The sequence below is a fragment of the Calypte anna genome, chromosome 4A, assembly GCF_003957555.1.
Source record: "Calypte anna isolate BGI_N300 chromosome 4A, bCalAnn1_v1.p, whole genome shotgun sequence".
Taxonomy (NCBI): Eukaryota; Metazoa; Chordata; class Aves; order Apodiformes; family Trochilidae; genus Calypte; species Calypte anna.
The window spans coordinates 33262494-33284566 of record NC_044248.1 but is presented as its reverse complement, the minus strand read 5'-3'; the positions used below and the strand labels follow the sequence as shown (position 1 = coordinate 33284566).

Sequence of the window (22073 nt, the reverse complement as noted above, 5' to 3'; positions counted from 1 at the left end):
CTTCTGGGAACTCAGTTTCACTGCAGAAGTTTTCTTTGAGTCTCAGGAATGCTCATGTGGGTATATTGTGGCAATGGGATGGTTAGCTATTAAAACCTAAGATGTTTTTCCTTTCTTGTCTTGGTAAAATAAGTTTTTAATGTAAAACAAGTAAAGTGCATGTTCCAGCTCATGACTTTGAGTTATCTTAGTTGATAAGTCTGATACAGCTGATTTCTCTCTGCTGACCTAAGGCACTGGGGTTTCTCTAATTGTTCTGGGTGTCTCTCCTTAATGTGTTTGACTTAAAGGCAGGAATCTTGAACCTGTAGAGTTTTGTCCAGTTTTCACAAAAGCAGGCAGACAGGCAAAAGGAATAAATGCTATTTGCTTTTCCAGGGTGAGAGAGGAAAGTTGCTTGACTTGAGTCTTCCGTGGTTTCTCTGATGTTTAGAGGAGAAAATGCAATAAACAGTTCACCATTTGTAGAAGACTAATGTGTATTCTTAGATGGCTAATTTTAAGTAAATGTTATCAAAACAGCCATTTATTCCTTTTTTTGTTATTTCTATAGTAATATATGTTAGCACATGGTCAGAAGAAGGGATAATACATGCTGCTCCCATGCAATGTCTTTTGTGCAGAATTCAGTAGGGAATTAACACTATGTCAAAATGAACCATGATGCTAGAACTAAATTAATAATGCACAGCTCTGTATGTAGTCTCATTTAAGACCAGACATTGCTGTTTCTTACTAGTATTTAGTGCCAGTGGGTGATTAGTACATTGTTTTGTTTTGTTTTGAAATGCAGGAGAGAATAAACTAATGCTGATCAGTAGAGTAATCATTTTGAGGAGATGATAAAGACTGACATTTTGTCCTAAGACAAGAGTGTACAATGGTTGAGACTGCATAATCCTCTGGCCTGGGATTACCAAAAGGGTAAGTTTATAGTTGGAGTCTCTTAAGGGCTGGATCCAGGTTGCTTAATTTGGGACTTAAACAGAATCCAGCATGCAAGTCCCAGTGAGCAATGTGGAGTGCCTTTTTCTCTGTAACATCATCTATTCCAGGCAGCTGAAAACACCAGGCAGGCTGTCTGATTGGCCTGGAATTATCTAGGCATTAAGAGTTTACAGACAATGCATACTCTGACATGCTCTAGTCAGAGGAGATAAGTGATGCAACCAAGAATTTTTGCCTTAATTGGAGTTGCAGTAGAAGTTAGGAAATATGTTGGTATAATATATATATATATATATATATATATACACACCTTACTCCTGTTTGTGCTTATGACACATGTCATAATATGTCATATGCCTGACACATGTTAGCAGTTTTGAATTGGATGTATAAACTCTGACAGAAATGGTAGCAGTTTCTACTTTTTTGCTTAGTAGCACCACAGTTAAAATACTCACCCAGGGGTTGAGAAGCTGAGCATAGAGCTCTCCTCAGTGTGACATTCATCAGCATCCCAGGAAACTGCATTTTCTGTAAAGCTCTAAGTTCATACCACAGCCTGCTTGGACTCTGGTTGGACCCTGCTACATGCATTGCTGTGGCTTTTTTTTGGGTTTTGTTTGCACTCTTGGTGCATCTTCCCCTGCAAATAAACATACTACACAAGCTGTCCCATCTTTTGTTGCCTGTCTACCAGTAGTGGCCAGAATGAGATACATGAGGGGTTTTGCACCTTATGGGGGAAGAAATACCCAATTTATCTTAGACAATGTCTTTCTCCCTGAGCAAAACAGGACCCAATACTGATCCTGGATTTTACATTTTTTGTGATGCAAATGATGTAAGACTGTCTTCATAGACATTGAATAGTGTGTTGTCCCAGAGTAGACAGAGATCTCTGCTTAGATACTTCTGAGAGCCAATACTGAAAAAAAAGCAGCATTTTACATAGGAAAAATTATTCAACAGTAAGTTGTGGTCAGGCCAAGAGCTGATGAGACACTTGGTTTCAGAGCACTGCTTCCTATTAGAGTGGAACTGCAGCTGTAGGTGGTTGATGGCAAGGAGACTTCAGCAAATAGTTTTGGAACTTCATTGCTGCTGTGCTGTGGTCAGTAGGGACCTGCAGGAACTCTTAACTCCTTACCTAGCCCCAACTTGGAGGGAATTTCTGCAGTCTAATCTTAGCTTGGATTCAATCAGTGCTCTGGTTTACTAATGGTTGTAATGTATTTATTGTTAAATACCAAAACCACAATCTGAAACAGATGTTTTGATAACAGAATGGTAGTTCTTTCACAAACTTATGTTTCTTTTGTATTTTAACTCTGTATTAATATAACTGCTCAAAAAAAAAAACAAAAGCAAAAGTTTTAAAAGTAGTACTTTCATTTAACTCTAGTATTTAATTAAATTATGATGGGGTAATTAATTAGAGTTCATTTTAGTAGTTTCCTTTCAGAATTGTTTACATAACTTAATATTGCCCCATTCTACTAGGGAATTTTATTATTAAACTGGTGCAGTTTTTTTGTTATTAATGGGTTCCACTTGGCCACTGCTTTGAATGCTATGGCTGTAGCTACTGCCAAAGTTCAAGGTCACAGTTGTGTGGTTTAGCTGCACTGCTACACTGTACAAGATTGCATCCTAGGTGTGGGTTATGAGCAACATAAAATTTGCCTGTTACAGGGCAGATGCCACATGTTGTGTAGTCATTCAGTAAAACCTACCACTGAACTGGGCAAAGAGTTTCTATCAGTGGAGGTGCTGATCCAGTTGATAGTGTGATCATAGTTCCTGTGGTATGTGCTAGAATACCCCATCCAGGTTGCTACTGCTGCTCTAATGGTTTAAGTAGCTGCCATTCTAGCCACACCACCCAAGTTGCAGAAAGCAAAGACAGGGACTGGAAAAAGGAAGACTGGCCCACTGGAGAAGAGCAGGTTTAAGATGATCTAAAGAACCTGAAAGTGCACAAATCCATGGGACTTAATGAGATCTTTCCACGGCTTCTGAGGGAACTCGTGGATAAAGTTGCAGAGCCACTTCTCATCATATTTGAGAAGCTGTGGCAGTCTGGTGAAGTTCCCACTGATTGGAAAAAAAACCCAAAATAAACACTTTCAAAAAGAAAAAAGGAAGACCCAGGTAATTTCAGGACAGTCACTCCTGTCCTGTCCTTTTCCATCGAGTGTAGAGAAGGAGTTGGCTGGCTGGTCACACGTGAAGGGTGAAGGTTAATGGCTCAATGTCCAAATGGTGACCAGTGACAAGTGGTGTTCCTCAGGGGTCACTACAGGCACTGATGTTGTTTAACATCTTAGTCAGAGACATGGACAGTGGAGTGGAGTGCACCCTCAGCAGATTCGCTGACAACACCAATCTGTGTGGTGTGGTTGGCATTCTGGAGGGAAGGGTGTTCATCCAGAGGGACCTTGAAAGGCTTGAGAGGTGGTGCCACACTAACCTCATGAAGTTCAGTAAAAGGCCAAGTGCAAGGTACTGCACCTGGGTCAGGACAGTTCTGAGCATAAATTCAGGTTGGGTGGAGTAAAGATTGAGAACAGCCTTGAAAAAGGACTTGGAGGTGCTGGTTGATGAGATGCTCAACATGGGCTGGCTGTGTGCCAACCATATTCTGTGCTGCATCAAAAGAAATACGGGCAGCAGGTTGAGGTAGCTGATTTCCTCCTCTGCTCCACTCTCATGGGACCCCAACTGGTGTATTGTGTCCAGTTCTGGAGCCTCCAACACAAGAAGGTCATGGAGCTGTTGGAGCAAGTCCAGAGGAGGTGCATGAAGATGATCAGAGGGCCGGAGCACCTCTCCTTTGAAGACAGGCTGAGAGAGCTGGGGGTTGTTCAACCTGGAGAAGAGAAGCCTCTGGAGAGACCTTCCAGTGACCTTTCAGTACTTGAAGGGACCTACAGGAAAGCTGGGGAGGGACTGTTTACAAATTGGCAGTATGAGGAGGAATGGTTTTAAGCTGAAAGAGGGTAGGTTTATGTTAGCTATTAGGAATTAATTCTTTGGTGTGAGGTTTGTGAGACACTGGCACAGATTGCCACGGGAAGTTGTGGATGCCTCATCCTTGAAAATGTTCAAGGCCAGGCTGGATGGGGTTTTGAGTAATCTGGTGTAGTGGGAGGTGTCCCTGCTCATGCAGGGAGGTTGGAACTGGATGATGTTTAAGGTCCCTTCCAACCCAAACCATTCTGTGACTGAATCATACCATAGGGGTGACTTATCCCAGTTTGTTTCCAAGCTGAAAATTAAGTCATGTCTTTTATCAATATAGAAAAACAATTTTTATATGATTATAAATACATATATGTAAATAAATATGTGTTGCATGCATTGGTAACATATGTTATTGGAATCTACTACAAGGTAGTACAGGATGTATGCATTTTCCCAGTCATCCATTTACAACACAGGTGGAATCCAGGGACTTCTTGCTGAATTCACTGCACCTCTTTGTTTTGAATTGTTACCAAGTGAGGGAAGCTTTCAGAGCTAATGTGAGCTGGGAAAAAAGCACATCTGTGACTGACTGAGCATTCTGCAGAGTATATTGGGTAGTGTTAGACCTTGAAGAGGAATCATCCCTCATGCTTAGCTCAGATAAAGAAAAAAGTGTTCCCTTGCTGTCTTCACTAGCTGTTGAAACAGACTGACAATGGAAGAGATGACTAAAGAGTAAGTTACTGATGGTAGATTTCTTTCCATTGACCTTCTGAGTTGTGGATTTCAGAATGGTTTAAATAAAAGCTAAAACTTACTCTTATTTTTCCAAATGCCAGGACAACCTGGTGTCCAGTCTCAGCATGCCTTCCCTAGGACTTGTTCTTCCCCTTTGTTGTTTTGTTGTTTTATTTTTGTTTTCTTGGGGGGTCTGTGTGTATTGTTAAACTGTCTTCTCCATACAAGCTTTGGCTCAACATTTTGCTGCAAGTAGTAGGAGCTGGGTGTCTTATGTAGCAAATATTTATCAACCTTAGAGGTTATTTAGAAGCTGTTGCGGCAAATACATTTGTACCTTTATAGCCCCCTTCCAGCTACTCTGGTGGCACAAAAAAAATAATGTGGAATAGCTTCTACAAAAAATTGTTATTTCTATTAAATTCTTTGTATTCACTGGGGTGGGTTGCGGGTTTTTGTTTTGTTTTGGATTGGTTTAGGGAGGGTTTTTTTGTTTGTTTTTTGGGGTTTGTTTTTTTTTTTCTTTAGTGGTTTAAATAGTTTCCAAGACAAATTTACAATCTTTACTGATTTGTCATAGGCTTTTCTAGGTGTCCTCCAGCTACCATACTTTCCAGATTTTGAACACTAGCAGTACTAAAGTTGCTGATCTCTAGTAGGAAGGCGTTTCTTTTAATCCTGTTTTTAAATAACAGGGTTATATTTGAAGCTTCCCCATGATAACGAAGCTCTTCAGACTCCCATGAACTTTTACAAATGTCACTTAAAAGTTCTCTGGTTTCTTTGCTTACTTCCTTCAAAACTTTGTGGATTTATGTTATACAAACTATGTTAATCTAACCTTTGCTGATAACCAGTTTGGTTGTATATTCAGCATGTCGTTCTTAGTGTCACCCAGAAATAATTAATTTCAGGGATGAACTGATTTTAAGTCCTATGAAGGACTGAAGGTCATTGACTTTAATGAGAATGGTAACATTCACCACCTTTCGTTTTTGCTTTTAGAACAGTTTTTGCTTTTCCTTAACTTTCTCTTCTTGTGTCTATGGGACACTTTCCTTCAACAAATCTCAAACTTCCTGTGAGCGGCGAGTGAGACAGGTAGCATTGTTTGAAGGATCTTAAGGCTCTATTTTAATTTTCAAGTACTTTTAAGTATTTTGTATAATTTTGTTCAGTTATTACTTTTGATGACAAAGGCACAATGCGAACGGAATCTTGCCACCTCTGTGAAGGATAACAAAAAGTCCTTCTACAGATACATCAGCAGCAAAAAAAGGGGCAAGGAAAACATCCATTCTTTACTGGACACGGGTGGGAATATAGTTGTCAAAGATGAAGAAAAGGCTGAGGTATTTAACACCTTCTTTACCTCAGTTTTCAGCAGAAAGACAGGTTACCCTGAAGACGGATGGCTTCTGGAGCTCATAGAAAGTGACATGAATCTAAACAGCCCCCCTGTAATCCAGAAGGACACAGTCAGTGACCTACTGAGATGCTTGGATCCCCACAAGTCTCTGGGACCAGATGGTATCCACCCAAGGGTAATGTAGGAGCTGGCAGAAGAGCTTGCCAAGCCTCTCTCTATCATCTACCAACAGTCCTGGCTCACTGGGGACATCCCAGATGATTGGAAGTTGGCGAATGTCACGCCAATCCACAAAAAGGGCCGGAAAGAGGACCCAGGAAACTACAGGCCCGTCAGCCTGACCTCAGTGCCTGGCAGGGTCATGGAACAGATCATCCTCAGTGCAATCACACAGCACTTGCAGGATGGGCAAGGGATCAGACCCAGCCAGCACGGGTTTAGGAAGGGCAGGTCATGCCTGACCAACCTGATCTCCTTTTATGATCAGGTGACCTGACTGGTGGATGAGGGGAAGGCTGTGGATGTGGTCTACCTGGACTTCAGCAAAGCGTTTGACACCGTCTCCCACAGCATTCTCCTGAAAAAACTATCAGCCCACAGCTTGGACAGGAGCACCCTGTGCTGGGTTAAGAACTGGCTGGAGGGCCGGGCCCAGAGAGTGGTGGTGAACGGGGCTGCATCCAGTTGGCGGCCGGTCACTAGTGGTGTCCCCCAGGGATCAGTGTTGGGCCCAGTTCTGTTCAGTATCTTCATTGATGATTTAGATGAGGGGATTGAGTCCATCATCAGCAAATTCGCAGATGACACTAAGCTGGGGGCGAGTGTCGATCAACTGGAAGGCAGAGGGACCTGGACAGACTGGAGAGTTGGGCTGATTCCAATGGGATGAGGTTTAACACGGCCAAGTGCCGGGTCCTGCACTTTGGACACAACAACCTCATGCAGCGCTACAGGCTGGGGACAGAGTGGCTGGAGAGCAGCCAGGCAGAAAGGGACCTGGGAGTCTGGATCGACAGGAAGCTGAACATGAGCCAGCAGTGTGCCCAGGTGGCCAAGAAAGCCAATGGCATCCTGGCCTGTATCAGGAACAGCGTCGCCAGCAGGTCCAAGGAAGTGATTCTGCCCCTGTACTCAGCCCTGGTGAGGCCACACCTCGAGTACTGTGTCCAGTTCTGGGCCCCCCAGTTCAGGAAGGATATCGAGGTCCTGGAGCAGGTCCAAAAGAGGGCAACCAGGCTGGTGAAGGGACTCGAGCACAGACCCTATGAGGAGAGGCTGAGAGAGCCGGGGTTGTTGAGCCTAAAGAAGAGGCGGCTCAGGGGAGACCTCATCACTCTCTACAACTCCCTGAAAGGAGGGTGTAGCCAGGTGGGAGTTGGTCTCTTTTGCCAAACGACTTTCAACAAGACAAGAGGGCATGGTCTTAAGTTGTGCCAGGGGAAGTTTAGGTTAGATATTAGAAAGAATTTCTTTATGGAAAGAGTGATCCAGCATTGGAATGGGCTGCCCAGTGAAGTGGTGGATTCTCCGTCCCTGGAGATATTTAAAAAGAGACTGGATGTGGCACTCAGTGCCATAGTCTAGCAACTGCAACGGTGGTTCAAGGGTTGGACTCGATGATCTCTGAGGTCCCTTCCAACCCAGCCAATTCTATGATTCTATGAAATTTTCTGTAAATATAAAATAAAAGCCTTCTAGCCAGGAAAGCAAATACCTAGGTTTCGTGCATATAGCCCTGAAAATTCTGATCTGCTACTCCAATGCCCAACACGTGCTTTTCACTAAGAAGTAGTCACTCCCGTGGGAATGTGAGAAGTATTTTCATTTACAGATATTTCTATAATTTTCCATTTTACTGCTTTTCTTCATGCTCTACCCCTGTTCATCCTATCATGATTGCTTTGGGCTGAAGATCTTAACTTTGATATATCTTTCTGTTGTTAATTATAACTTTTCTATATGTGATTCATTATTAACATCTGAAATTTTCCATAGTAGGTGTGATTATTCCTACCTCCCTCCTCTATGAGGCTTCCAGCACAGTCTGTTCTTCCTTCTTTGACTGCCCTTTGACAACTCCAGAGTACTGGATGTATTGCCTCTTTGCCTTCATGCTGTGTGTGCTGTATTGCTGTAGACAAACTGGGATAGAATTAGCAACTGTGGCTTTTCATCTGAATTTACCTCTTTAACCATAGTCATCTAATTCTTTAACCTTCTTTTTACTTTAACTGTATCTCTTAGTTTCATCCTCTATTCTGTGCCCGACTGTCTGATACTGTTGGTATCTGTTGTTATATATTCACTCCTTTGCCCGGCAATCTGCTTATTATTTTGGCTGGATAGTTTGTGTAGTGCTTTTTGTTGTGTATGTTCCTGCAGAAACAACCAGATATTTTATACCTCTTGATCAATTTTATTTAGTTAATCATTATCACTAAATTCTGGTATGTTTTTACTCCTTTTCTTCGCATTTTCTGTTTGTACTTATATGGGTTTTTTTCAATGTCTTTCACATTTTAGGCACAACATAGGCTTTCCCATTGTAGAATGTTCCTCTGAAGGAGACTTTATTCTTTCTAAACCACCAGACACAGGGGGACTGATCTCTTTTGGCACTGTAGCTGAGCAATTGGTGTATGAATTGGGCAATCCTCAGCGCTATCTTTTACCAGATGTCACATGTGACTTTTCTGAAGTTTCCATCACTGAAATTCCAGGTTAGTCCTCTTACATGTTATGAGGTCTGTTTCAATGAATTGGGTCATCAGACTAAAGCAGTTACGTTTCTTCTATGTTATCCCTATGTATTTCTCATTAAATCAGGTCCTTAGAGTGGGATACAATATTAAATTAATTTTTTGAAAGAGTTTTGCTTGACATTCTATTAGAAATCTCAACTGTACTGTTATTTGTGATGCTTACTAACTAATTTAAATCTTTGATCACTACTCCTTTTGCATTTATTGCATGCTTTGCATCTACCAAGCCTTTAAACCATGGTTTTCTTAGGCATTTAGGTGGAACATCTGAAGTGGTAGAAGTTTGCTTAGGTACAGGATTTTCAACCAGAGAATGCCTATTCGAAAAAGTCTGTTTGCTGTCTTCAAAACTCTCAACAGTTGGTAGACTAAAGATGAATATAATGGGTGTTCTGGATTTAGCTTTAAAATCAAAGTAAAACAAAGCAAAAAAACCCCGGGCTTAACAGATTTGAAGATCTGTAAATTGGGTAAGACAGCTTGAAAAAATACTTAGCTACAGTTATTTGAAGTTCATTTTTTACTGCTCCGATATTTGAAATCTTTTTTCATTCTAATGGTACTTATTTATGACAGTATGCCAAATATCTTTATAAAACTTAGAACAATTGAAATCTCAATTTATAAACTTTCTGCGATAAAACTCAAAACACCAAATCATCAAAAATGTTTCACTTCAGTAAAAAAAGTACCATAAAATTGTACAGTAGACCTTCTGCTCATACAGCATAACCAAATGGCAGTCTGATAAGGCCAGCTTGCTGCTCTTAGCCACCAGTCTTTTTTTTTAAAAAAAAAAAGAAACCCTAACCTTCCTATGAACTTTTAGCTTGCAAATGACCCCATATGACATGTTTGAACTTTAAATGAACTTTCACATGAACTTTCAGTTAGCCCTCCTAGAAATATAGCAGATGGAAAATAGGCAGATTTCTTAAATATTTTTAGTTTGAAGTGCTTTGACATGTACACCAGTAATGGGCAAGCTATCTGTTTATGTTTTTGCTGTTTATGTTGCCAATTTTATTATCCTGCTGAATTACTTGCAGTGTTTGAACTGAGAGGTGCTTCTGTTTTCTGTTTGTCAGTGGATGCTGTGTCTTTTGTTTTGCTGTTTTTCTTTTCTTTGTGTTGCTCTTTCATCTGAAACATGAAGCTCATCCAGATCATCATCCAATAGGCATATTGGGCTGTATTGAGTTAAATTAACCTTATGTGAATCTTGCAGAAAGAGTGGCAAAGTTATTTGAGTGAGGTGTAAAATTTCTGCTAGTCACATTCACTTTTGCTGACAGGATCTCATTTGATCTCTTCAGAGTATTTGTGTAAAACTTTGGACTGCTTCCTAAATATTTGCAAGCATAGATTAGGGACAGGTGATCTACAGTGTAATTCTGTCTGTCTGACATGAAGTGCTCATCCTGCACTGCTGGCTAACAAGGAGCACATCTATTGATACTCTCCATTACATCCTTGACTCTGATGGTATGGTAGCACTTCTCTCCAATTTTATTTTGGCATTAATGTTACTAATGCTGAACATGATCATTGCCCTGGAGCATACATTCAGACTGTTCTTTTTCTGTAATTGATAGGAATGCTATAAGTTAAGTTATCCCTTCACTTATTAAGCTATAAGTAAATAACCACTCTCTGATTTCTCATCCTCCTTGTTTTGTTTCTTTGCCAGTTGAAGGACTGCAGTCCACTCCAGCCAACTGCAGTAAATTGTATACTTTGTGTGTGTATGTGGAATAACTGGCTGTTAGGTGGAAAATAACTATTGAGTCTGAAGTCCTAAGACTGCTTTCTGAGTTATGTAATTTTTTCAGCATTCTATTAAAAAGACTCCTTGAAGTAATAAATTTAGTCAACAATTTGCTGTTTATATTTCTAAGGCAGAGAGGACTGTTTCATGAAAGTATCTGTATTCTGTGGCAGTATAGCATTAATGATTTGCTTTTTAGTAAAGTGCATTTGCTTAATATAGATTAATATAGATTCACCATAGATTAATGTCTTTGAAGTTATGTTGAGGAATCTTAATTTTTTTTTTAACCTCTATAGGTTTTGATGGTGGAGCAGTGAAAGTTCTTGGAGCAAAAGGGTCACCTCCTTCACCATTTTATAAGGTATTGTCTCATTTATCTTATTTATAAGGTATTATCTCAATCTGTGGAGCCTGAAATACTCTGCTGGAACCTGTACTTGTAGTGAAATTGTGAAATTTTGTTTGTTACTCTGGTCTACTATGGATTCAAGTGTCCTGAATGGCTACTATAGTAATACAGTTCTGATGAAGTCCCACTAGGGCTCATTCCTTTTTTAAATTAAACTACTGCCAGAACTGACTTATTCAGAAGCAAGGTTGAGATCAGAAATTACCTGCTTAGCACAGCCATACTAAAAGTGAGTTAACCTAAACAGGAAATTGTGCTAATAGTTCTGTTTAATAATGCGATATATGCCTGAGCACAGTTTTTCTTAGAAATGTTTTCCTGCGTTTTAAAAATATTGGTGACACTTTTAAAACCAGTTTTATATAAGATAGAATTTCAGTTTTTAAAGACAGAGTATTCAGAGATAAATAATAATACTGCCAAATCAGGCTTGGTTTTGGTGAGTTGTAAAGTAAGAATAGAAGAGTTCTCTAAAAGCTCCATAATTGAAGCATACTGACAAAGTGTTTTTAGAATCCAGTAGTATACCACGGGTCACTTTCCACATGCACTTAGTAAGTCTTTAATTTCTGTCAGCTTTCTAATTATCTAGCAATCACATTTCTATTTGCCTTATGAGAGAGGAGCTTGGTATTTTAAAAGTATTGTAGGAGTGTAGTCTGAACATTGCTTTCTCTAAATTGTCACCTAATATAATAAAATATTCTTTTTTGCTGTTCTGTTTTCACAGGCAACTTGCAGTTTCAGTACATTATTGTCAGCTTTTTGCCTTTCCTCAAAATTTTAATTTTTAGTTCAAGAGTTCCAGTTACAGACAAAAAATTTCCTCTTTCCAAGTGATCTGTGTATGCAGTATCTGCATCTCAGAAAAACTTAATCTGAAACTGTATTCTTTGTTTGAAAAAACAAAAGAATCTTAAATTTTAAATTAGAAGCATGTTTCTAAAAGATGTTTAGTTTTTAAAATAAGGCTTACAGTTTAATCGATGTTTTTGATGGAGAAGTTAGGGTAGAACTAATTCCTAAATATTACATGGTATAAAGAGTATATTTTTGTACAAAAAATAATTCCATCAATCAAATGATAGCTATGCTAATCTTACTCTTCCTGCAGTTAATAGTGGCACCTGACATGGGCAAATACAGAAGGCAGGGCATGTGCAAAGCAGGAAACAGAATAATGAATTTTCGCATTTGATTTTTAAAATTCTGCTTAACATATAGATAATTATTGTCAGATAGCATTTGCAGCATATTAGTACTGAATCCAGTGTAATTTCATGATCCCTTTTTTGTTAGGTAAATGCTGCTTACCTTGATGGCTTCAGAGCTACTGCTGTCTGTCCAGTGGGAGGTCCAAAGGCAGTACAGAAAGGAAAACTCACTGCAGAAAGTATTCTGAAAAGGTTGGTGTCTGAGTCTTCAGAGGGGTTTTGGCATTTTTTTTTTTTTCAGAGATGATGAAACTAGAACTGGCCACCTTGTAAGAACCCTAGGAGATTATAATATTCCATCTGTGAGGAGATTTCAAGGCTTAAGTAGCCTGTTTAGGAAACAGGTTACTTTTTTCAGCTGTTTCTAACATATAACTACACTTCAGCTACATTTGATAAAGTGAGAAGGGTCTCAGTTATTTTTGAAAATAGATGGCTGGACAGCAGGAAGAAAAACAAATTAATGGGTAAAAAGCTGTGATTCAGGTTTAGATTTATTAGGTGCCAGAGAGAAACCCATATAAAACTACTTTTTCCTGATTTTCACAGAACTTTTTAGCAAAAGTGTCAGTGCTATGAAATGTAGGCAGTTTACCAACTTTGGGTATTAAACAAAATTATCTTAATATCTTGTAAAATGTGACTGATTATTTTGTTTGCTAGAAGAATTTTAAAATTGCAAGATAGCCTGATAAACCTTTAGTCTCATTGTTGTGCCCCAGTATATTTGGGCGAGAAGGGATTCCTCTCAAGTATAGTTCTAAGAAGTCTCTGAGAACTTATTCCAGTAGCCCCAGTTGTTCTGGTTAGGAGATGTAGCTCCTAACTTAAAACACAAGTTTTTCTGTGGACTGAGAGTTACTTCTTGCTCATGTGCCCATGTACAACACTTTAACCAAACGGAGGAGGCTGTCTGACTTCCCTCAAGAGACACAGCAGATGAGAGTGGGCTGATACAGGATGTGTAATTAAGCTATGGAATCCTTTTTTTGGAGTGGTGTAAATGCTGTGTGTCTAAGAGATACTCATAAAACTAGTGAAGCAAAAAGAAACCTTCAAGAGCCGTTAAATATAAAGATGCAGGGACTCGAAGTCTCTGAAAAGCAACCTTATGGAAGCTAGGTGATGATTTTGAGGAAACAACCCATAATGGTATATTTTCTCTGTCATGTTTGCTCCTGGACATAATTTCAGACTGGACTACATGAATCTTTTGTTTGACTGAAACTGCTTGTGGTGCTGTTGCTTCTGTAGCCACAAGAAAATTAATTGAGCCTGCTTACTGTGCTGTCCTGAATAATTTTGAGAAGAGAGCTGATGGAAGATAGCCAGGACTGGTTAACTGGCATGAGAAGTGGCCTCTAGCCCGTGTGGCATGCCCAGAGCACCTGCTCTTTTTCTCTGCATTGAAAATCACAAAATACAGTATTGCCCAGCAATGAATTCTCCATCTCAAACACAGTCTTCAAAAGCTTAACGTGTGTGGAATTGTTTATTCAGCATGTTCAAAAGATTTTTTTATAGCAACCCAGATACAGAGTGAAAGTTAAGCTATGCTGATCACTGTCAGAAAATGCTCTACCACCAACTACATCTCTTAGGCAGCTCTGACTTCAGATTTGCACAAATTCCTTTTGCAAGAGAATGTCTTTAAGGGCATGATCTTTTGAGTGGTCAGCTTCCAGTCTAGTCTAGATTAAATTCTTCCCTGGAGTCTCTAGTGACAACAGGTACAAAATAAGTTGCACAAATTTGAGGTGCTTCAATTGTACAGGTCAGATTAGTTGGCAGCCTAAGACATTAAGCAGTTTGGGCAGCTTGTAACATGACTTCTTTTTGCTTCTTTCTTACATGCATCTCCATTATTTGTTTGTTCATTTTTGAAAGCAGGAAATATTTGACAGTCGGTGTATGAAAAACTCTCTTTGGAGTAGTCTTTGGTATCCTGTTAGTTTTGATGGTCTCTGTTGCATTACCAGACATGTTAAAAGACTAAAAATTTTCCACAGAACATTTTTTTAACTCTGGTATATCTAATAGTAGTATTTGTAGAAAAATAACTTAAAATACCTTACTGCAGACATGGTTTTACAAATTAGGATACCTTAAATCAAGTATCTGTCCTTTTTGTGTTCATCAAAGGAAAGATTACTTCATTTGTGGTGTGTGGATCACCTTCATCTGTTTATAGCAAGATGATTGGTAATATTGGAAGATTGTTGAGAAAAAAGTTTAGGGGCTTCAGAGTTTAACTTATTTTTCCAATCTCCAATGTGTTAATAAATAGGACTATTTTTAATTATTGGATTATTTTAAAACTTTTTAACTTTTTAACAGCATTTTTAATTTATTTTGGACTTCATATTATTTTTATTTTTAAATATCAAAGTAATTTCCAGTTCTGAGAGTTCTGCTTGAGAGTTGGGCTGTTTTCTAAGAGGTGTTGCTAATAGCCTATTTAATCCAGATCTAATTATTTGTCAAAACCCAGTATTAATTCCTGTCTCTCTTAAAGCAGTGTGTGCTTTCACAGTGTGTAAAAATAAGGTAATTTTCATCCCCATTATTAATCATGAATGGACAAGCTTGGCACTCTTGATACCATTGGCTTTTGGTGGAAATATCCTTACAGGAAGAGCTTGAGATTTCAGTGCCAGACTGGAAGCATGAGTAACAAAGAAATGTTCTCGTTAAAAAGTTTATCTATTTTTTGGCATTTGAGTAATATGTTCATTAATCCAAAATAAATACCTTTAAAGTTGAAATAAAAATTCCATCTTCAGTTTGATTTTTCTGCATTGATTCCTGTGATATTAATAATGGGTTAGTTTCCTGTATTTATTAGTAGTTCATTGTGCCTTACATCAGGAACAGTTAAGAACTGAATTGCCAGTATAAAAATGAGGAAAAGATTGCATATGCAGTAATCACATTCCCAGCTGTATTTGTTTTGAAGATAAAAGTAAGATCTGATATTCACTTATTTGTCTTTGCCTGTCATCTTTCAAATAACTTGAATAAACAAAAGGCTCAATTTGAAACCTAGGGATATATGCAGAGGCATAACTTCCTTGTCAGTAATTGCTTTATTTGTAGTATTCAGATATATTTGTTTAGTGTAAAGTATTCCTAGTCCAGTTTCCATGGCAGAGTTAACTCCTGTGGAACACACAGGGTTACTTCAGATGAGAAGATAATCTTTTTGAGGCAGTTTACTAATAAAAAAAAATCATTTGTTGCAGGACTCGTCTTATTTTCAGTCAGCTTGGGTATGAAGATTACAGTGCAGTTAACATACAGGTTTTAGGGTCTGAAGATACATATGGACCTCATGCTAGAAGGAGTATAGATGGTGTAAGTATTCAGTGGAGTGTTCTTAAACTTTTACTGACCTCTCTTAATCTCTCGATGTTATCTTTTCTACAACTTTTAAGGAAGTCACTATCCTCTAGGGAATTTCACCCTGTCATCTTGCAAAGAACTCAGTGTCACTACTTAGTGTACAAAATTAACACTGACAAGGTCCTTACAGTATTGTGTCTTCCAGAGCACTGATATGAAATCTTAGGAAAATTATGTTGCAGCCTCTTCTGATTTTATTCATCTAAAGAAATACCATGTCATAGAAGTTCTTACGATGTAGATTTAAATTGTGTTAGCCAAAAGACCACATTATAAAGGCTGCAGAGTTAGGAAATGGAAGAATTGTTCTTACCAGTGCAACTTTAAGATTGTGTAACAATCTTCAGCTATGTAACTCTGCATCATATTTTGTTACTTTATGAATTCATATATAACAATGTGAATTATGGCCATAGCCACTGCAGCTGTGATATCAGTGGTCTGTTTTCCTTATCTGGAATATAAAACTCCTTTTTAAATGAAAAAGAATGTAAATCTTGTCCTCACTTACATGCATGTAATTATTTAGCTAGCTTTGTTTGTTCCAAAACAGTAGCATCTGATTCATCAGTGGCAGTCTTGCAGAACTCTTAAGGTATGTGTGGCAAAAATGAGCTCTGAGTTTTATCTTAGGAACTCCAACACTTAAAATAGCTGATATTTTGTAGGTGTAGGAAATAAAAACATGATGTGGTGAAGAACTGTGAGCTTTTTGCTATAGAAACCAATTTCTTAGAAATTGGGCAAGTTGTACCTAGAGCTGCTCATTTTGGTGCTTGGGCTTCAGTTTCATTCCACACAGTAGTAAGGGTTGCTTCCTGATGAACCAGCTTTATGATGTGGTCTTTTTCCTTTTAGAGCCCTAAAACCTCCAATGATAACATTGTAGAATCAAAATTTTGAAACATAGGAGCAGATGGTCCAGATGTTGAATTTGTCTGTCTTCTATACGTAGAGAGTATTCTGTCTTGTTTTACAGAGTGAATAATAATTTTGAAAAAGGAGCAGTTTCTTCTCCCATTTTGCTCAGTTTACCTTTTTTATGGTAGATGAAATTTTTTTTCCATGTGGTAAGGAATATTTGTAGTATTTTCATATTTCCAGCCTTAGTTCCCAGGTCTTAGAGTGAAAGTAAATAGAATGTTATCTCCATTCCTTGTGCTTCCCATGCATGCCTGAAATAGGATGTGAGAGCTGAGGCTGAAATTCAGGAAATGGCTCTATTACCTTCTCCCTTCACTCAGTTCCTCCAGCAGTACAGAAAAAACTAACCAGAATTTTCATCTAGAAAAGCAGTCATAGTAACTTGAGAAAAAAGAGTAGGGCTTTTCTTTTATATTTAAAATACAAAATCACTGAATATTTAATAACACATCTACCCATTGGGCCTTCAGTTAGGAATAATGTAGTCTCATAAATGCTCTTTCCTACTGTGTCTTTCGATACAGAATTAGACTTGGTTGTCTGGGTTGCAAATAACAGTGCTGAAAACCAGAACCATGCTATGTTAGGCAGCGTATTAACACATAAGGAAAACAGTTCTTACTTTGAAGATTCTACCATTTAAATTTAAAGAGGAGAAGCAAATATGTATGTGAATACCAAGACAGAATTATTTGAACAGTATTTGGAGCTCTGTGTGGATACCTGGTGTGGCAGGACTCACAGACAGGTCTGTCAGGGTGGCTGCAGAAGTTTTGCCTTTGCATCTCTGAGATCTCTGTGTATCTGAGGCTTATGGAAGCCTTTGCACTGGAGTTGGTGTGTGGAGTATTGGTTGTTCCTGACAACAGAAAGTATCTTTTGAGAAATCAAGATATTTTTCCATTCTTTCTCAGTCTTCCCTGGCTGCTTCCCTGGTTGCTGCTTGCCACCCTGACAGCTTTACTTTGCCAGCAGCAGCCCAGCATGAGCAGGAAAGGAACCTGAATCAGCACTGAGTAACCACAGTGGTGGCTGATTTTTAGTTAGCTCCTGCTTTGTGGTTTTCTGTTGGGGATAAAGAAGGGGTTAGGACAGTGTCACAGCATTAATGGCTTCGTGATTAGGGAATACTGGATGTGTTTTATGCCAAAAGTACCATCAGTTATTAGATGTTGCTAAAAATTGTATGTGCTATGTCACTTGGTTTCCTACTAACCTGCTGTTAACCAATTTGCTACATATTATTAAGACCTGGTGCAGTATAACTTTGTTTTGCTATTTTTTTGTTTTAATTATGATACTATAAATAACTTCAAAATAGCCTATATGTCCTGTTTTGATACTGGATTCACCAACTCCAAATTCATCTTATTTCAGGATTCAGCTTATTAGTTTCATACACCACTACATCTTGCATCTGAGGGCAAGGATACAAACTTAGAACTTAAATGAAATGTTCAAAACATGATACAGTTGAGAACCAGGCAGCATATATGAATGCATGAGTATGTTTTCTGCAACAGTATTTTCTGTTAATTATTATTTGTATTAGTTTAATGAAAAGCCTGTGTGGCATGGCTGCATATTTTCTGTGTAGCAACAATTTTCAAAACAATAGTTAAATTGCTTTCTTATTCATATTATCTTGATCAGGACATCTGATTCTGTATTCATAGAAGGAAATTTCTGTCATCTCAGTGATACATGATCTGATAGAGTAACATAATCTCTTCTACCTTGTCTTTACTAGATTTTTATTTTAGGGTTTCCCTACATGGGTATCAAGATAAACTAATGAAAATTCCAGTTGATTTTACAAGATTTCCTAGATGATCATATTGTGACAAGTATTTTCCAGGCTGGAAAATGAAGACTGAGCACTGAACTCTGTGTCTCCCTGTTGAGTATATCACACTTAGGAAAGAAAAAAGCTGTTATACTTATTATTATAGTACGTCAGAGTTACCTCTGTGTGGATATGCTACTACAGAAGGAAGCAGAGAAAAATCATTTTTCAGCTTCATGAATGTTTAGGACAGACTTAAAGATACTAATCCCAGAAGAGCCTTCATTATTGGGTTTTAGCTGATCACCAGCTGTAAGTTCAGGACGTTCTCCTTGCTTGGTTTAAACTGACATAAGTGAGCTTGTTCACATTGGGATTTTGCTGTGTATTTGAGTTGGATAAGAGGATTTAGTAGGCTGTTAACATAATGGTCTCTTTGGGATACTCTTACAGTAGCCAAAATACTTGGTGCAGCATATTGTAACACGATGATAAACACCATTTCAGGAGCTGCTAGTAGGAAGTACATCCATGTTCCTGCATTGCTGAAGTGACTTAAATTCCTGAAATTGATTTAAGGTTTTTGAATGTTGACATGTTAAAGGGTATTGCTATTTGGGGAAAAAAAGAACTGTACGCACACAAAAAAATAGTAGTGCTATGCAAGGCTATGGAGTTTCAAAAGTTAGTATTCAATTTGGTGGTTTATGTAATTTTTTTAAAGAATGCAGCTTCACTGAAAGATAAGCAATTAAAATAAGTAGCTCTAGACTTAGAAAATGTGTTTTAAAAGGGGTAATGTACGAGTCCAGATTCAGCATGTAGTTTTTCAGCTTATCCTTAAGAGAAAAAAAATTTTTTTTTACAGTTTGAAATGTTAAGTATTAAAATTTTATGAGGGTGGGGAGGGAAGACTGTTTTGTTGTGATACTGTTAAATTTCCTAGAATTCTGAGTAAATAGGTGTTTTGTTAGGTGTAATAATCTAGCATATTTTTTTTAACTGTAAACACTGCCAGCTATGTAAATTGGTAATTGCTTCAAGTAATTTTAGAACTGATTTTGACCCCTAGTTCTTGAAATCATTGACACCCATTCAACTTAGGGTAATGAATAAACATCAAAACACATGTCAAGATAGAAGAGATGTGGATTTGTTTGACCTCAGTTTTAATTCACTTACTCTAACAATTGCCTGCATATAGTATCAGCCTCAAGGTGTTTATCTTTTCTCTCCTGTTTTTATTTATTAAAGACGAGATGCTATTGATGGGGAAAAGGTTCTTCTGTATTTTTAGTGTTAAGTAATGAAAAATCTGATGCTGTGTCAGGTGATGCTTTTCCTTAACCCAGAGGAAGAAGAACTCCTTTAACGAGTCATTGGTCTGTTCTTCTCCGACCAAAATAATGGGTTCTCTCTGCTCCACACCTCAAACCCGTTGTTTTGAAGTTGGAGCTCTTGAATTCTAGCAGCATCTGTGTCCTTCCCATCTGCTAAGTATTTAATCTCTGATATTTTCAGAACTGTCCCTGGTTTGTGTATCTCTAAAGAAGTACACTTTTTGTTAAAAATTCTTAAAAGTGTTACACTATGAGGAAAACTATTGCTGTAAAATATTCTTCAAGATTTTATGAACTATTGGGAAGCTATTAAATGCTTCAGAAATTATTATATGTAAGGAAGAACATTGGAATAAACTAAAAATTGGTTATTTACTCATCTATATTTATATATATATATATGCTATAGCAAACATCTGGCATAGATTGAGAAAGGCTTGAATCTTCCAAAAATCCAGCTGTGATTTTCTTCCAGAAAATGGCCTCTTTAGTGTCCTAAGTATCTCTGTGTTCAATTTTCCTTTGCTTTTCTACATTTTTAGTGGAACAGCTACCAAATCTACAAGAATTCTTTTAGGTGGGGTATTCAGACAGTTGAAAAATCCTCTGAGCTCTGTAGAATAACACAGAAAAACTCACCCTAAACTTTGGTAATGCTCTCATGCTCTCCTGAAGTGCATCCTGTCCTGTTGACCTTAAAAGGGACATGAAAAAATTCCTTGGGTGTCTTGTAGTCAATCTCCTTTTCTTTGAATTTTACATTGGTAAGCCAAGAAGTTCATGTAAAATTATCAAAGAACCTTTGGAAATTTTCTTTATGCTCATTAACAAAAAAAAAAAAATCTGACTTTCAGAGAGCTGACTGCTGGAGAAAGGAAATACTTTGCTGCAGAGCTTCATATCTGAATTAAAGCTGTGAAGGAAACTCCTGACCAGTTGATTTTTGAGATCTTGTGCAGTTCCTTTTTGTATCTGTGATGGAAATAATTGTCCTAAAGCACAAGGACAACCAAGAGACACTTAGGCACAGACCTGTATTTAAAGCAGGTTTGAATCTCTAAAAATGTTAAAGGTAAACTAAAAGTGGTGCTTACTGGTGGATGCAAGTTTTTAAATACAAACAATCTTTTCCCTCAGTGAGACCTAATTTTCACTCTAAGGCTTTTGCCAGTGTATTTATTCCAGTGGTAGATCTTACAGAAAATACATTTTTAGACAAGTAAAATCTTAACTGAGAGAGACTACTTTTCTGCAAGAGTGGGTATCTTAGTTGGCTGTAGAGAAGGGAGCAGAGTACTGGTTGAGTTTACCTTTAGAAGAGTGGTTTCTCTCTTCCATGGAAGTGTGGCTGCTTTTACATGTTCTATTCTCCCTTCTAACTCTCAAGGATGACGTTTGAATTATGCTCCATGAGCAGATGTGCTTATTTCTGATGAAAAGAGAAGGAAACTTGACTCTCTGGCTTGACCCTAAAGTATTCTCAGTGCAATTAAGAGGAAAGTTTGTTTGCCAATTCCACTGAAAGTGGAAGCAAAGTATTTAGTTTCTTATCTAGTACTGTTATAATTATTTGAGGAGTGAGCGTTAAACATTTCCATTAGATTTAACTTGAATACTGAGTGACTGTTATTTTTCATAAAATGAACTCAAATTCTGCCTCTAAGCTAATTAATTTCTAGTTTTTTGAAGCAGGGACCTCGGGAAGCTGTTATTTGGCTTGCTGTACACCATAAACAGAAAGAAGCTGTAGAAATCTTCTCCAGAGAGATTGCACCAGCTGGAACTGGAATGGGTAAATATTTAATATTTGCTGTTTAACATTTAAGAATTCTAAAGCTTTTTGGTTAGGTTTGGTTTGGGTTTTTTTAACCTGAGCATTACTCGCACCCAGAGACCTAGTCATGTTCAGCTTCATTGTACTGTTCATAGTGAAATGTTAATTTTTTAAAAGGTATTTATGTTACATGTAGAAATGGCACCTGCAGATATTAGCAAAATTATGAAAGTTCCAAAAATCCACCTTTTGATTCCTTGAAGAATTTTTTTCTATTGCTTTCTATCCCTTCCTGCCTTTTTTCCTTTTCCTCATTTGTTTTGTTTTCCTGCCCATGTTGTTATACTCTGTTTTACCATGTTATTAACACTCTTAGACTTCAGTGACAATAAACATTAAGAATGTTATTCAGCTGGGAAAAAAATATCATATTGTCTGCAGTTTATGAAGAGCTGTACAGTTTGAGGAATTTGAAGATTCTTTTCAGCATGTGGTTATCTGATGCTGTAGCAAAGGATTTTTGTAGATACTACTGTACTTCTAACTGCTTTAATGTGTAGCTGCTTGTGTAGGTAATTAGAACTTTCAAATTCAATTCAAAACTTTTTAATACAATATTGCAGTGAGAATGCTAATGACCTTCATCTAGTCCTTTATCAGAGTGCATGT

At 37.9% G+C, this 22073-nt stretch overlaps 1 protein-coding gene across 2 annotated transcripts in view; it reads left to right on the top strand.

Annotated features, from left to right (window-relative positions):
• Positions 1 to 22073, top strand: part of LOC103528516 — a 61278-nt gene that overhangs the window by 12018 nt on the left and 27187 nt on the right. The window contains exons 9-13 of one of the 2 annotated variants that reach the window (XM_030450180.1): positions 8546 to 8742; positions 10852 to 10916; positions 12264 to 12370; positions 15421 to 15532; positions 21323 to 21422. In XM_030450180.1, coding sequence (XP_030306040.1) covers positions 8546 to 8742; positions 10852 to 10916; positions 12264 to 12370; positions 15421 to 15532; positions 21323 to 21422 — 581 coding nt within the window. Of the gene's footprint in view, positions 1 to 8545; positions 8743 to 10851; positions 10917 to 12263; positions 12371 to 15420; positions 15533 to 21319; positions 21423 to 22073 lie in introns of both variants that reach the window. The other variant, XM_030450179.1, reaches the window with a different exon arrangement.